Source organism: Benincasa hispida, chloroplast (genome assembly GCF_027475165.1).
Source record: "Benincasa hispida chloroplast, complete genome".
NCBI lineage: Eukaryota > Viridiplantae > Streptophyta > Magnoliopsida > Cucurbitales > Cucurbitaceae > Benincasa > Benincasa hispida.
In genome coordinates this window covers 2,501-12,500 of record NC_056352.1, presented here as the reverse complement: position 1 = coordinate 12,500, position 10,000 = coordinate 2,501, and the positions used below count along the sequence as shown (strand labels likewise).

The 10,000-nt window shown below is 30.0% G+C and overlaps 5 protein-coding genes and 5 non-coding genes across 10 annotated transcripts in view; 6 read left to right on the top strand and 4 right to left on the bottom strand. All coding sequences in view use genetic code 11, as the record gives it.

Moving 5' to 3' along the window:
- atpA (ATP synthase CF1 alpha subunit) overlaps positions 1 to 977 on the top strand; it is a 1,524-nt gene extending 547 nt beyond the window's left edge. The window contains exon 1 of the mRNA in view: positions 1 to 977. This exon is cut by the window's left edge and continues 547 nt beyond it. Within this exon, the coding sequence (YP_010131079.1) occupies positions 1 to 977 (977 nt within the window).
- Positions 978 to 1,575: 598 nt separating this feature from the next.
- On the bottom strand, positions 1,576 to 1,647 carry trnR-UCU. Its single transcript has one exon. It is a non-coding gene; the product is annotated as a tRNA-Arg (tRNA).
- A 307-nt stretch (positions 1,648 to 1,954) lies between these two features.
- trnG-UCC lies at positions 1,955 to 2,708 on the bottom strand. Its single transcript has 2 exons — positions 2,686 to 2,708; positions 1,955 to 2,002 (listed from the first exon to the last, which is right to left on the bottom strand). It is a non-coding gene; the product is annotated as a tRNA-Gly (tRNA).
- Positions 2,709 to 3,535: 827 nt separating this feature from the next.
- Positions 3,536 to 3,623, top strand: trnS-GCU. Its single transcript has one exon. It is a non-coding gene; the product is annotated as a tRNA-Ser (tRNA).
- Positions 3,624 to 3,728: 105 nt separating this feature from the next.
- psbI (photosystem II protein I) lies at positions 3,729 to 3,839 on the bottom strand. The gene has a single exon. It carries the CDS (start codon positions 3,837 to 3,839, stop codon positions 3,729 to 3,731), a length of 111 nt encoding a protein of 36 aa, YP_010131078.1.
- A 382-nt stretch (positions 3,840 to 4,221) lies between these two features.
- psbK (photosystem II protein K) lies at positions 4,222 to 4,407 on the bottom strand. The gene has a single exon. The coding sequence runs from the start codon at positions 4,405 to 4,407 to the stop codon at positions 4,222 to 4,224; it is 186 nt and encodes a 61-aa protein (YP_010131077.1).
- Positions 4,408 to 4,782: 375 nt separating this feature from the next.
- On the top strand, positions 4,783 to 4,854 carry trnQ-UUG. The gene has a single exon. It is a non-coding gene; the product is annotated as a tRNA-Gln (tRNA).
- A 1,309-nt stretch (positions 4,855 to 6,163) lies between these two features.
- On the top strand, positions 6,164 to 7,317 carry rps16 (ribosomal protein S16). Its single transcript has 2 exons — positions 6,164 to 6,242; positions 7,103 to 7,317. The coding sequence occupies exons 1-2, from the start codon at positions 6,164 to 6,166 to the stop codon at positions 7,315 to 7,317; spliced, it is 294 nt and encodes a 97-aa protein (YP_010131076.1).
- A 999-nt stretch (positions 7,318 to 8,316) lies between these two features.
- Positions 8,317 to 10,000, top strand: part of trnK-UUU — a 2,571-nt gene continuing 887 nt past the window's right edge. Inside the window, exon 1 of the tRNA in view lies at positions 8,317 to 8,353. This is a non-coding gene — a tRNA (tRNA-Lys). The remainder of the gene's footprint in view (positions 8,354 to 10,000) is intronic.
- matK (maturase K) overlaps positions 9,069 to 10,000 on the top strand; it is a 1,518-nt gene continuing 586 nt past the window's right edge. Inside the window, exon 1 of the mRNA in view lies at positions 9,069 to 10,000. This exon is cut by the window's right edge and continues 586 nt beyond it. Within this exon, the coding sequence (YP_010131075.1) occupies positions 9,069 to 10,000 (932 nt within the window).

The following is a 10,000-nucleotide window of genomic DNA, read 5'->3' as shown; positions in this document are numbered from 1 at the left end:
CGATTCTCAATCAACAAGGGCAAAATGTAATATGTGTTTATGTAGCTATTGGTCAAAAAGCATCTTCTGTGGCTCAAGTAGTGACTGCTTTACAGGAAAGGGGGGCAATGGAATACACTATTATAGTAGCCGAAACGGCGGATTCTCCGGCTACATTACAATACCTTGCCCCTTATACAGGAGCAGCTTTGGCTGAATATTTTATGTACAGAAAACAACACACTTCAATCATTTATGATGATCCCTCCAAACAAGCACAAGCTTATCGACAAATGTCTCTTCTTTTACGAAGACCGCCGGGCCGCGAAGCTTATCCGGGAGATGTTTTTTATTTGCATTCACGCCTTTTGGAAAGAGCCGCTAAATCAAGTTCTGCTTTAGGTGAAGGAAGTATGACTGCTTTACCAATAGTTGAGACCCAATCGGGAGATGTTTCAGCTTATATTCCTACTAATGTAATTTCCATTACCGATGGACAAATATTCTTATCTGCCGATCTATTCAATGCTGGAATCAGACCTGCTATTAATGTGGGTATTTCCGTCTCCAGAGTAGGATCTGCAGCTCAAATTAAAGCCATGAAACAAGTAGCCGGCAAATCAAAATTGGAATTGGCTCAATTTGCCGAATTAGAAGCCTTTGCGCAATTCGCTTCTGATCTCGATAAAGCTACTCAGAATCAATTGGCAAGAGGTCAACGATTACGTGAGTTGCTCAAACAATCCCAATCAGCCCCTCTCACGGTAGAAGAACAGATAATGACTATTTATACCGGAACTAATGGTTATCTTGATTCATTAGAAATTGGACAAGTAAGGAAATTTCTCGTTGAGTTACGTACTTACGTAAAAACGAATAAACCTCAGTTTCAAGAAATAATATCTTCCACGAAGACATTCACCAATGAAGCGGAAGCCCTTTTGAAAGAAGCTATTCAGGAACAGCTGGAACGTTTTCTACTTCAAGACCAAGTATAAAAGAAAACCAGTAAAGTATAAATCAATTTTAGAACTTTAAAATGTTCTAATTTAAACATGAAATAATTTCATTCTTTTCATGTATTAGGTTTTATTAGGTAGAATATATATAATTTCTATAAAATACTAAACATAAATATATATAAATATAAATATATTAAAGATATAAATATATTAAAGAAAGTAGATAATATTTCTAGAAATATATATCAATATTAAAATGAAATGTAAATACAATTAAGAAATTTTTGAATAGTGAAAAGTGAAAATTAGATTCTATTTCTAATAATATATAATATATTTAGAATATCATAAATATCTTAATATTTCGAATTTGAATATCCTTTCTACTAATATCTTATCTTCAAATAAAACAGAATCGAATTATTAGTTTATTTATATATATAATAAATAAATCTAAAACTAGAGTGACAATTAATATTAAAACGAATTTATAATTTACTATGAAATTTATAATTTACTATTAATAAATAATAGTTATTATATTAACTATAAGCGTCTCTTATTCAAATCATTCAAAATACCTTTCGTGACATGATATAGAAATTTCAAACTCAAAAAATATATGGAAAAAAATTGCGTCCAATAGGATTTGAACCTATACCAAAGGTTTAGAAGACCTCTGTCCTATCCATTAGACAATGGACGCTTTTCATTCCAATTTTATTTTTTCGTATTTTCACCTCTCTTGTTCGTAAAAAAAATGTGTGAGAATTCCGGAAATTGCGTATTCAATTCAATGATGCATTACATTAACTAATACATTACTTAAAATTAAGTAAATTGCAAATTTTGATTTGAGTAATTTAATTACATTATGAATTTATAAATATAAATGAAATTCATTAATACATTAATTTCATTAATACATTAATATAATCATTAATATAATATTAATAAATAATTTATTATATTTATAATATATATTATAAAATATCAATCATAAGAATAAGATAAGCGGATAGCGGGAATCGAACCCGCATCGTTAGCTTGGAAGGCTAGGGGTTATAGTCGACGTTGATTCATCATTTTGAACGTCTCTAATTCAAAACCGAACGTGAAACTTTGGTTTCATTCGGCTCCTTTATGGAAGATGGATAAATTCCTAAATGTAAGATGTAAACAAAAAAAAATGCCACCCATAACATCTATGTCAGCCTTTCCGTCTGAATGCATTCAAAAGGACCCGCTTTATAGATGATCCCTATACAAGAGAAGATTATAACAATCTTTCCAGGTATTTATTTCGTTCCCTATTTCTATTTAAAATAATCCTTAGGAAAAGTATTTTGTTTCCGCCGAGCTAAAAAACGATGTCGACGTCTCTAGTAAACCAAAGACATTGTTTAATAGCTATTTTGTTTTGCTTCAATCTCCCTTATACAAAGAAAAAATTGAAGATTTAGTTACGATTAGAAAAAATTCCACCTTTATCCATGGATCCCTTATTCCTTCAATTGGAAGTATTGATCCAATTCAAGAAAATTATGTTTCGTAATTTCATGATCCAATTTTTTCAATTTCGAACTGATTTTTGGATACAAATCACGAGAATTTATATTTTTCCTCGAATCTTTCATCGAGAGGTAAAGGATTAAATCCTTTTAAGAAATAAAGTTTTTGATCGGAATATTAATCAAACCGAAGGATCCCTTAACTATTAAGGGATTAATAGAACGAATCGCACTTTTACCACTAAACTATATCCGCTACAATGCAATTATTGTATATAAATGGACCTTTTGTCGAAGACGAAAATAAGTCGTATTAATAAGTAATAAAAAGATCGGATCAGAAAAGAATCATGAAAAATTCGAGCGTTGACGTATTTTCATCAGGGCGACTAATGAGATTAGGAAAAGAGAACTCATTTTCATTAACTAATTAACAAGTTTTTGATTCTAGTAAAGTAATAAAGAATAATAATAAGGAAAGGAATGGAACCTTGATTCTATATCAGCTTTTTCTGTATCATAGGAATCGAAATACTAAATCTTCTTATGATTCTTGTTGTTTCGATTTTATTTGTTTCAAAAACATTTTGTGTTTTCAAATCAAATAAATAATTTTATCTACGATTCATTGGAACAAAAAAAGCCCGGCTAGGTACTGACCAGGCCAGGCCGTGGAACTAAAAAGAAAAGGACTTTTCGGATGAAATAAAAGAAGTACTTTTTGATTTCTTTATTTTGATTTATTTATAAATATTTTTAGTAATCTTTAATATATTGGTATTATTTATATATTAGGATTGGAGATATCTCTTCTTTTGAGCCCTTACTTTATCTAATTTATCTAAATGGAATTGAATTGCTAATCAAAAAAGTTTTTATCGATTTTATAGATAGATATCCATCGATATATCGAGATAATTATCTATATCAATATAATTATATATGTCTATAATTATATATCTATATAATAATAATAAAAGGGGGGATAAAGATAATAAAGAGAGATAAAGAAGGGCTTTTTTCAAGCCTTCATTTTCAATTTTTTATACAATGTATGATAGTAATTATCCTTTTTCAATTTGGGGAGAGATGGCTGAGTGGACTAAAGCGTCGGATTGCTAATCCGTTGTACGATTTTTTTGTACCGAGGGTTCGAATCCCTCTCTTTCCGTTTCTGTCAATTACTTGGTATTTTTTTATAGTTGAGGAAAGATGTGGAATAGATAAAATGTTAAGAACATTTCAAAATCAAGCAAGGAAAAAAATCAGATTTTTTTTATTCTTCACGCCCCGGATTACGTCCCGGGTCATTAGATAGGAATCCGAAAATGAAGAGAGAAACAAAGAATATTACTACTGTATAAACAAATAGTTTGAGAGTAAGCATTACACAATCTCCAAGATCATTTTAAAAAAAAAAAAAAAGAGAATAGATTCTCTATTTTAACCTGTTTTGACACCAAGAAATGCAGTGAAATTATTTCTAGAAATAGGAAAAAATTTTCAGAGTTGAGTCGTTGATTACGAAAAATTGGATTTCATACCCACAATTATATATTGTGGGGGACTCTAACAGGGTCGTTCAAAGGAAAAAAGTTAAGAATAAGAAAATGAGAGTGATCGAGATTTATCACAGCTATAGAAGAATTTCAATATTGGACTCAACTCAAAGGTTCAGACTGTATGTACGACTTATCTGATCTTATAACTAGTTAGAATCTTTTTTTTTCTAGTAAATCATGAATTTGTCTCGGACAGTATTCAAAATCTTATCGAAAGCTTACGGCAGCTTGCCAAACAAAAGCTAATAGAAAAAAGAATAGAGGTATTACTGGCATAACATCCACTATTGGATTCAAAAAAGCGTAGGCCTCGGGCAATTTGGCGACGAAAAAACTATTTGAATAAAGGAAAGAATTAAGACAGATACCGATGAAACTTAAGATATTAAGCATAACAATTTTTTTTTCTTTGTTCTTGAAGATAATTGTATTTCTTTTGATTTGATTGAGTTATTAATCCCCTATTAGTGCTATGATATAAGGGATAAGGGAAAAATTAATAACATAAAGTAGGTCAAAAAACCTTTCTTTGATTTGAACTCAGCCAATCAAAAATCCTTCAATTCTCCAATAAAAAGAGAATAGAAGAAATCCTACTTTCATACAATATCTTAATGGAATTATATGTAATGATCAATAAATTGAGTTTAATTGGATCTATAAACGTATCAAAATCCGAGCAACAATCTAATTTTTTCGATAAATATTTGTACTGGAATTGACGACCAAACACTACCAATATTAGTGTTTATTAGTGTTGAATATAAATGGGGCGTGGCCAAGTGGTAAGGCAACGGGTTTTGGTCCCGCTATTCGGAGGTTCGAATCCTTCCGTCCCAGAGTATGCGTATTATATATAATAATAGTATATTATAAGATATATAGAAAAATATTCGATATCATATCAGACTAAAGATTGCCCTTTTAAACAACCTTATGCTTAAGAGTCTAGTATTAGATATAGATCGAATGTGATTGTTCTTTCTTATTTTCTTATAATGATGCATTTAAGAAATGCGAAAGCCTCTCTTATTCTCTATCTCTTAAATGGTGTGTGAAACCCGAGTATTTTTTTTTCTGTGGATTTCTAAATTATAAACACGAAGGTCTTGTGTTTTTGGCACTAATGGAATTCAATCAATGGTCTTAAGTTTCTTAAGACCTATTTAGGTTACTCAAATTTCGAGTAAAATAAAAAAAAATAGGTAGGAACAATCGTTTAATCTAGATCTGTTTGACTTTGGCCTTATACAAGATAGTCTAGCACCTCCGAAACTAGTCCAGTCCCCCTTAGGATCCTTTTTTGATTTATGATGCATCTACTCTATATAATTGGGGGGGTAGATAGGAGTTAATCCATAATGGAAGATATCAATTTTCATATCTGCCCGAATCTGATTAATAAAGAATAAAGTTACATATGTAACATATTATGTATTTCTTTTCACCTCATTTTTTCGTATTTTGTGTTTGTCTGTAATGAATAATTGTAAATCCAAGTAACAATTCATACATCTTTTTCACTTTATTTTAGGGAAAGATTATTTGAGTCTCTTAAGTTAAATAAACTAGGCAGAAAATGCTGATATGTATGTATTGTTATTATGTATTTTTATCGTTTTATTTCTTTTTTTGTGAAAAAGATTTTTATTTTGGATCTATCTAGTTGATGGGTTAATCCATACGTTTATTTATGATAATAAAATGTAATAAATCCTTTTTTTTTTTACAAAACTTTAGTCAAATAATAATATTGAGGTAGGAAATTTTCAATGAATTAAATCTTTTTAATGATTTCTTATGAGTCCTTGGTACTCGAAGAAGTGTGAAACTCGTGAATCCATTCTATGAAGAAATTGAAAAATGGAGATTCTTAATTATTCGTAATTAATTATTTCTTAATTTAATTGATTTTATAGAAATTCAAAAAAATCTCTCTATCTCTATATATATTATATAGAAAATATCTATATATAGAGAAATAAATATTGCACTCATACAAAAAAAATGTTATTGATCCAATATATACAATAAAATATGGGTTTAAATAAATTGAAGTATTGCTAAGACTTTTTCAAAAACTACCCATGTCATAAGAGTATAGATTACTATGGACCAACTAACCCAATGACTATACATGATTCCATAAATGAATCAATTACATACCAGTTCCAAGAAAGTAGAGGTTATGGTAAAACTTCGTTTAAAACGATGTGGTAGAAAGCAACGTGCGACTTGAAGGACATGATCCACTGTGGATTCTTACACCCACCATTTTATATTATATAGAAATGAAGATGCTCTTGACTCGACATCGTTTGTTCTGTTTCACTAGAGCTCTTCTTTTTTGAGGGTTTTGATGTAAATAGTACATGATGGAGCTCGAGTAGAAAGTATTGATTCATTTATCAAGGGCAGAGATCTAGGGTTAGTGTCAATCAATAAGTTAAAACTACTTCGTAAGTATAGGTTCGGTATAGAAATCGAAAGGATCCAATTTGAACAAGTTTCAAATTCAAACATCAAATTTGATCAAAAGTGTATCACACGAGAATCCATTATTTATATGATTCTTTGATAAAAAGAAATCACAAAAAATGGTATGTTGCTGCCATTTTGAAACGATTAAAGATCACCGAAGTAATGTCTAAACCCAATGATTCAAGGCAAGGATAAAGGATCCCGGAACAAGTAAAAATCTTTTTCAATTGTCTCAATAACTAAACTAGATCAGAATGAAGAATCGAAATAGATTCTAAAGGTAAAGGAGACAGGCAAAAATAAAGGGGTTAGAGACCGCTCAATAAATGAAATGCTTAAGCTTAAGGGTTGTTTTCCTTTGAGTAAGAGTTATCCAACTTGAGTTATGGGGATAAGAATGAGTTTTTTTTTTTTCAAAAAAAAAAAAGAAACAAAAGAATAAGAAAAAAGTATTTAAATCATAGTCTAATTGATTTAATAATCTATGGATCTATTTGACATTAATTAGAATTCTATACATAACTTTGAATTTCCTCGAGCCGTACGAGGAGAAAACTTCTTATACGGTTCTGGGGGGGGGGTATTGTTAATTTACATCTATCCCAATGAGCCGTTTATCGAATCATTGCAATTGATGTTCGATCCCGAAGAGAGGGAAGAGATCTTCGTAAAGTGGGTTTTTATGATCCGATAAAGAATCAAACCTATTTAAATGTTCCTGCTATTCTATATTTCCTTGAAAAGGGTGCTCAACCTACAGGAACTGTTCATGATATTTTAAAGAAGGCAGGTGTTTTTACGGAACTTCACCTTAATCAATAACCGAAATTCCATTAATATTAATGAAATAAAAAAAAGAGGGTGTGGATAACTTGTATATAGCTTTGGCTAACCTTTTCTTTAGTATTTCCCCCCTCTCTTGTTCTATTCATACTATACACTTATTACCTTCAAATTCCGTCTTCGATAACGACAAAAAGATATTTTGATTTTATTGATATAAATTGATCTAAGATGGATAGAAAAAAGATCAATTAAGTGACTAAATGAACTAATTGGTTCTATACGATATATTATAAATCAAAATTTGTACATTACCTCATCAATGGGGCGATTTTGTTGCAATTTTATGAATAAATAAAAAAGGGGGATTAAGTTTTTTTACTTATTTAGATTTATGGAGTGAATGTGAATAAACCCGATATATTTTTTTCTACTTCTTCCTTAATTTCTTCTTTCGCCTACATCTTTTATGTCTATCTATGTTGATTATCTCTATAGTGCCAATCCAATCCAAGTCCGTAGTTTTTTGAATTCTTTTCTCTTATTTTAATATAATTTATTATTATTATATTAGTTATTAGAATATTTTCTCTTATTCTATTTTGTTAGCTTTATCTAGTTAAATATAACTATATTTATTTTATATATATTTTCTATATATATATAAAATAAATATAAAATAAATCTATTTATTCAATTCAAATTGTTATTTCCATTTGTTTTTTATTCATTTATAATTCTTTTGTTTTCTCCATTGTAGGCGTTTTTCATTATTCACATTAATATTGACAACAGTGTATCAAACAAATATAATCCGATCGTGTATAAATGAAGCTAGTTATCTCCGTTTCATGACCTTTGCTTTTCACGCACATGATGGTCTCATTGTATTTTCTGTGATACACAAAATTACTTTTGTGTGATATGATATAAGAAGTTTTTTTTTTATTGGAATATTTTGATTACGTCGTGTAATTTCATTTCTTTTGTTATTTTGATTCCGATTGTATCTACACAGAAAAATTGTTGATATTTTTGGGGTTGCTAACTCAATGGTAGAGTACTCGGCTTTTAAGTGCGGCTAGCATCTTTTACACATTTCTATGAAGTAACAGATTCGTCCATACTATCGGTAGAGTTTGTAAGACCGCGACTGATCCTGAAAGGAATGAATGGAAAAAGCAGCATGTCGTATCAATGGAAAATTCTAGTAATATTTTTACCTTACTAGATTAGGCCAAACCTTGTTTGAATTCTTGATGCGGAAAAAAAAAAAGTCAAGTCGGGTCGAATGAATAAATGGATAGGGCACTATGCTCCAATTATAGAGAAATAAAAAGTAACGGGCTTATGTTCTTAATTCGAATGATTCCCCGATCTAATTAGACGTTAAAACTATATTAGTGCTTGATGCGGGAAGGACTTTTCTTATGAGTGAGTTAAGTTATCCATTTTTTTCTAAGTCCTAACTATTAGTTACTCTACGTTATGGGGTAGAGGGGAATGTGTAGAAGAAGCAGTATATTGATAAAGAGTTTTTTTCCAAAATCAAAAGAGCGGTTGGGTTGAAAAAATAAAGGATTTCTAACCATCTTTTTTATCCTAAAATATAAACCGATTAGATGGCAAAAGAAAGGATAGAGAGTCCGTTGATAAGTCTTACCTATTTACGAGGTATCTATTATTATTCTTTTTTTACTGTAATACCTTGTTTTGACTGTATCGCACTATGTATCATTTGATAACCCAATAAATCCATTATAGTATCCCCAGTTCAAATCAAATTTTAAATGGAGGAATTTCAAGGCTATTTAGAACTTGAGAAATCTCGGCAACGTGACTTCCTATACCCACTTATCTTTCGGGAGTATATTTACGCATTTTCTCATGATCATTTTTTAAATGGATCCATTTTGTTGGAAAATTCTGGTTATGACAAAAAATACAGTTTACTAATGGTAAAACATTTAATTACTCGAATGTACCACCAGAATCATTTTTTTTTTTTTTCCACTAATTATTATAACAAAAATCCATTTTTGGGGTACAACAAAAATTTGTATTCTCAAATGTTATCAGAAGGGTTTGCAGTCATTGTGGAAATTCCATTTTCCCTACGATTAGTATCTTCCTTAGAGGAAGAAGAAATCGAAAAATCTTATAATTTACGATCACGTCATTCAATATTTCCTTTTTTAGAGGATAAATTCCCACATTTAAATTATGTGTCAGATGTATTAATACCCTATCCCCTCCATCTGGAAATTTTAGTTCAAATCCTTCGCTCCTGGGTGAAAGATGCCTCTTCTTTTCATTTATTACGGTTCTTTTTTCACGAGTATTGTAATTTGAATAGTCTTAGTACTTCAAAAAAATTGATTTCTTTTTTTTCAAAAAGAAATCGAAGATTAGTCTTGTTCCTATACAATTCTTATGTATGTGAATACGAATCCATTTTCCTTTTTCTACGTAATCAATCTTCTCATATACGATTAACTTCTTATAGGGACCTTTTTGAGCGAATATATTTCTATGGAAAAATAGAACATCTTGTCAAAGTGTTTGCTAATTATTTTTCGGCTATCTTACGGGTCTTCAAGGATCCTTTCATGCATTATGTTCGATATCAAGGAAAATCTATTCTGGTTTCAAAAGATACGCCACTTCTGATTAATAAGTGGAAATATTACCTTGTCCATTTATGGCAATGTCATTTTTATGT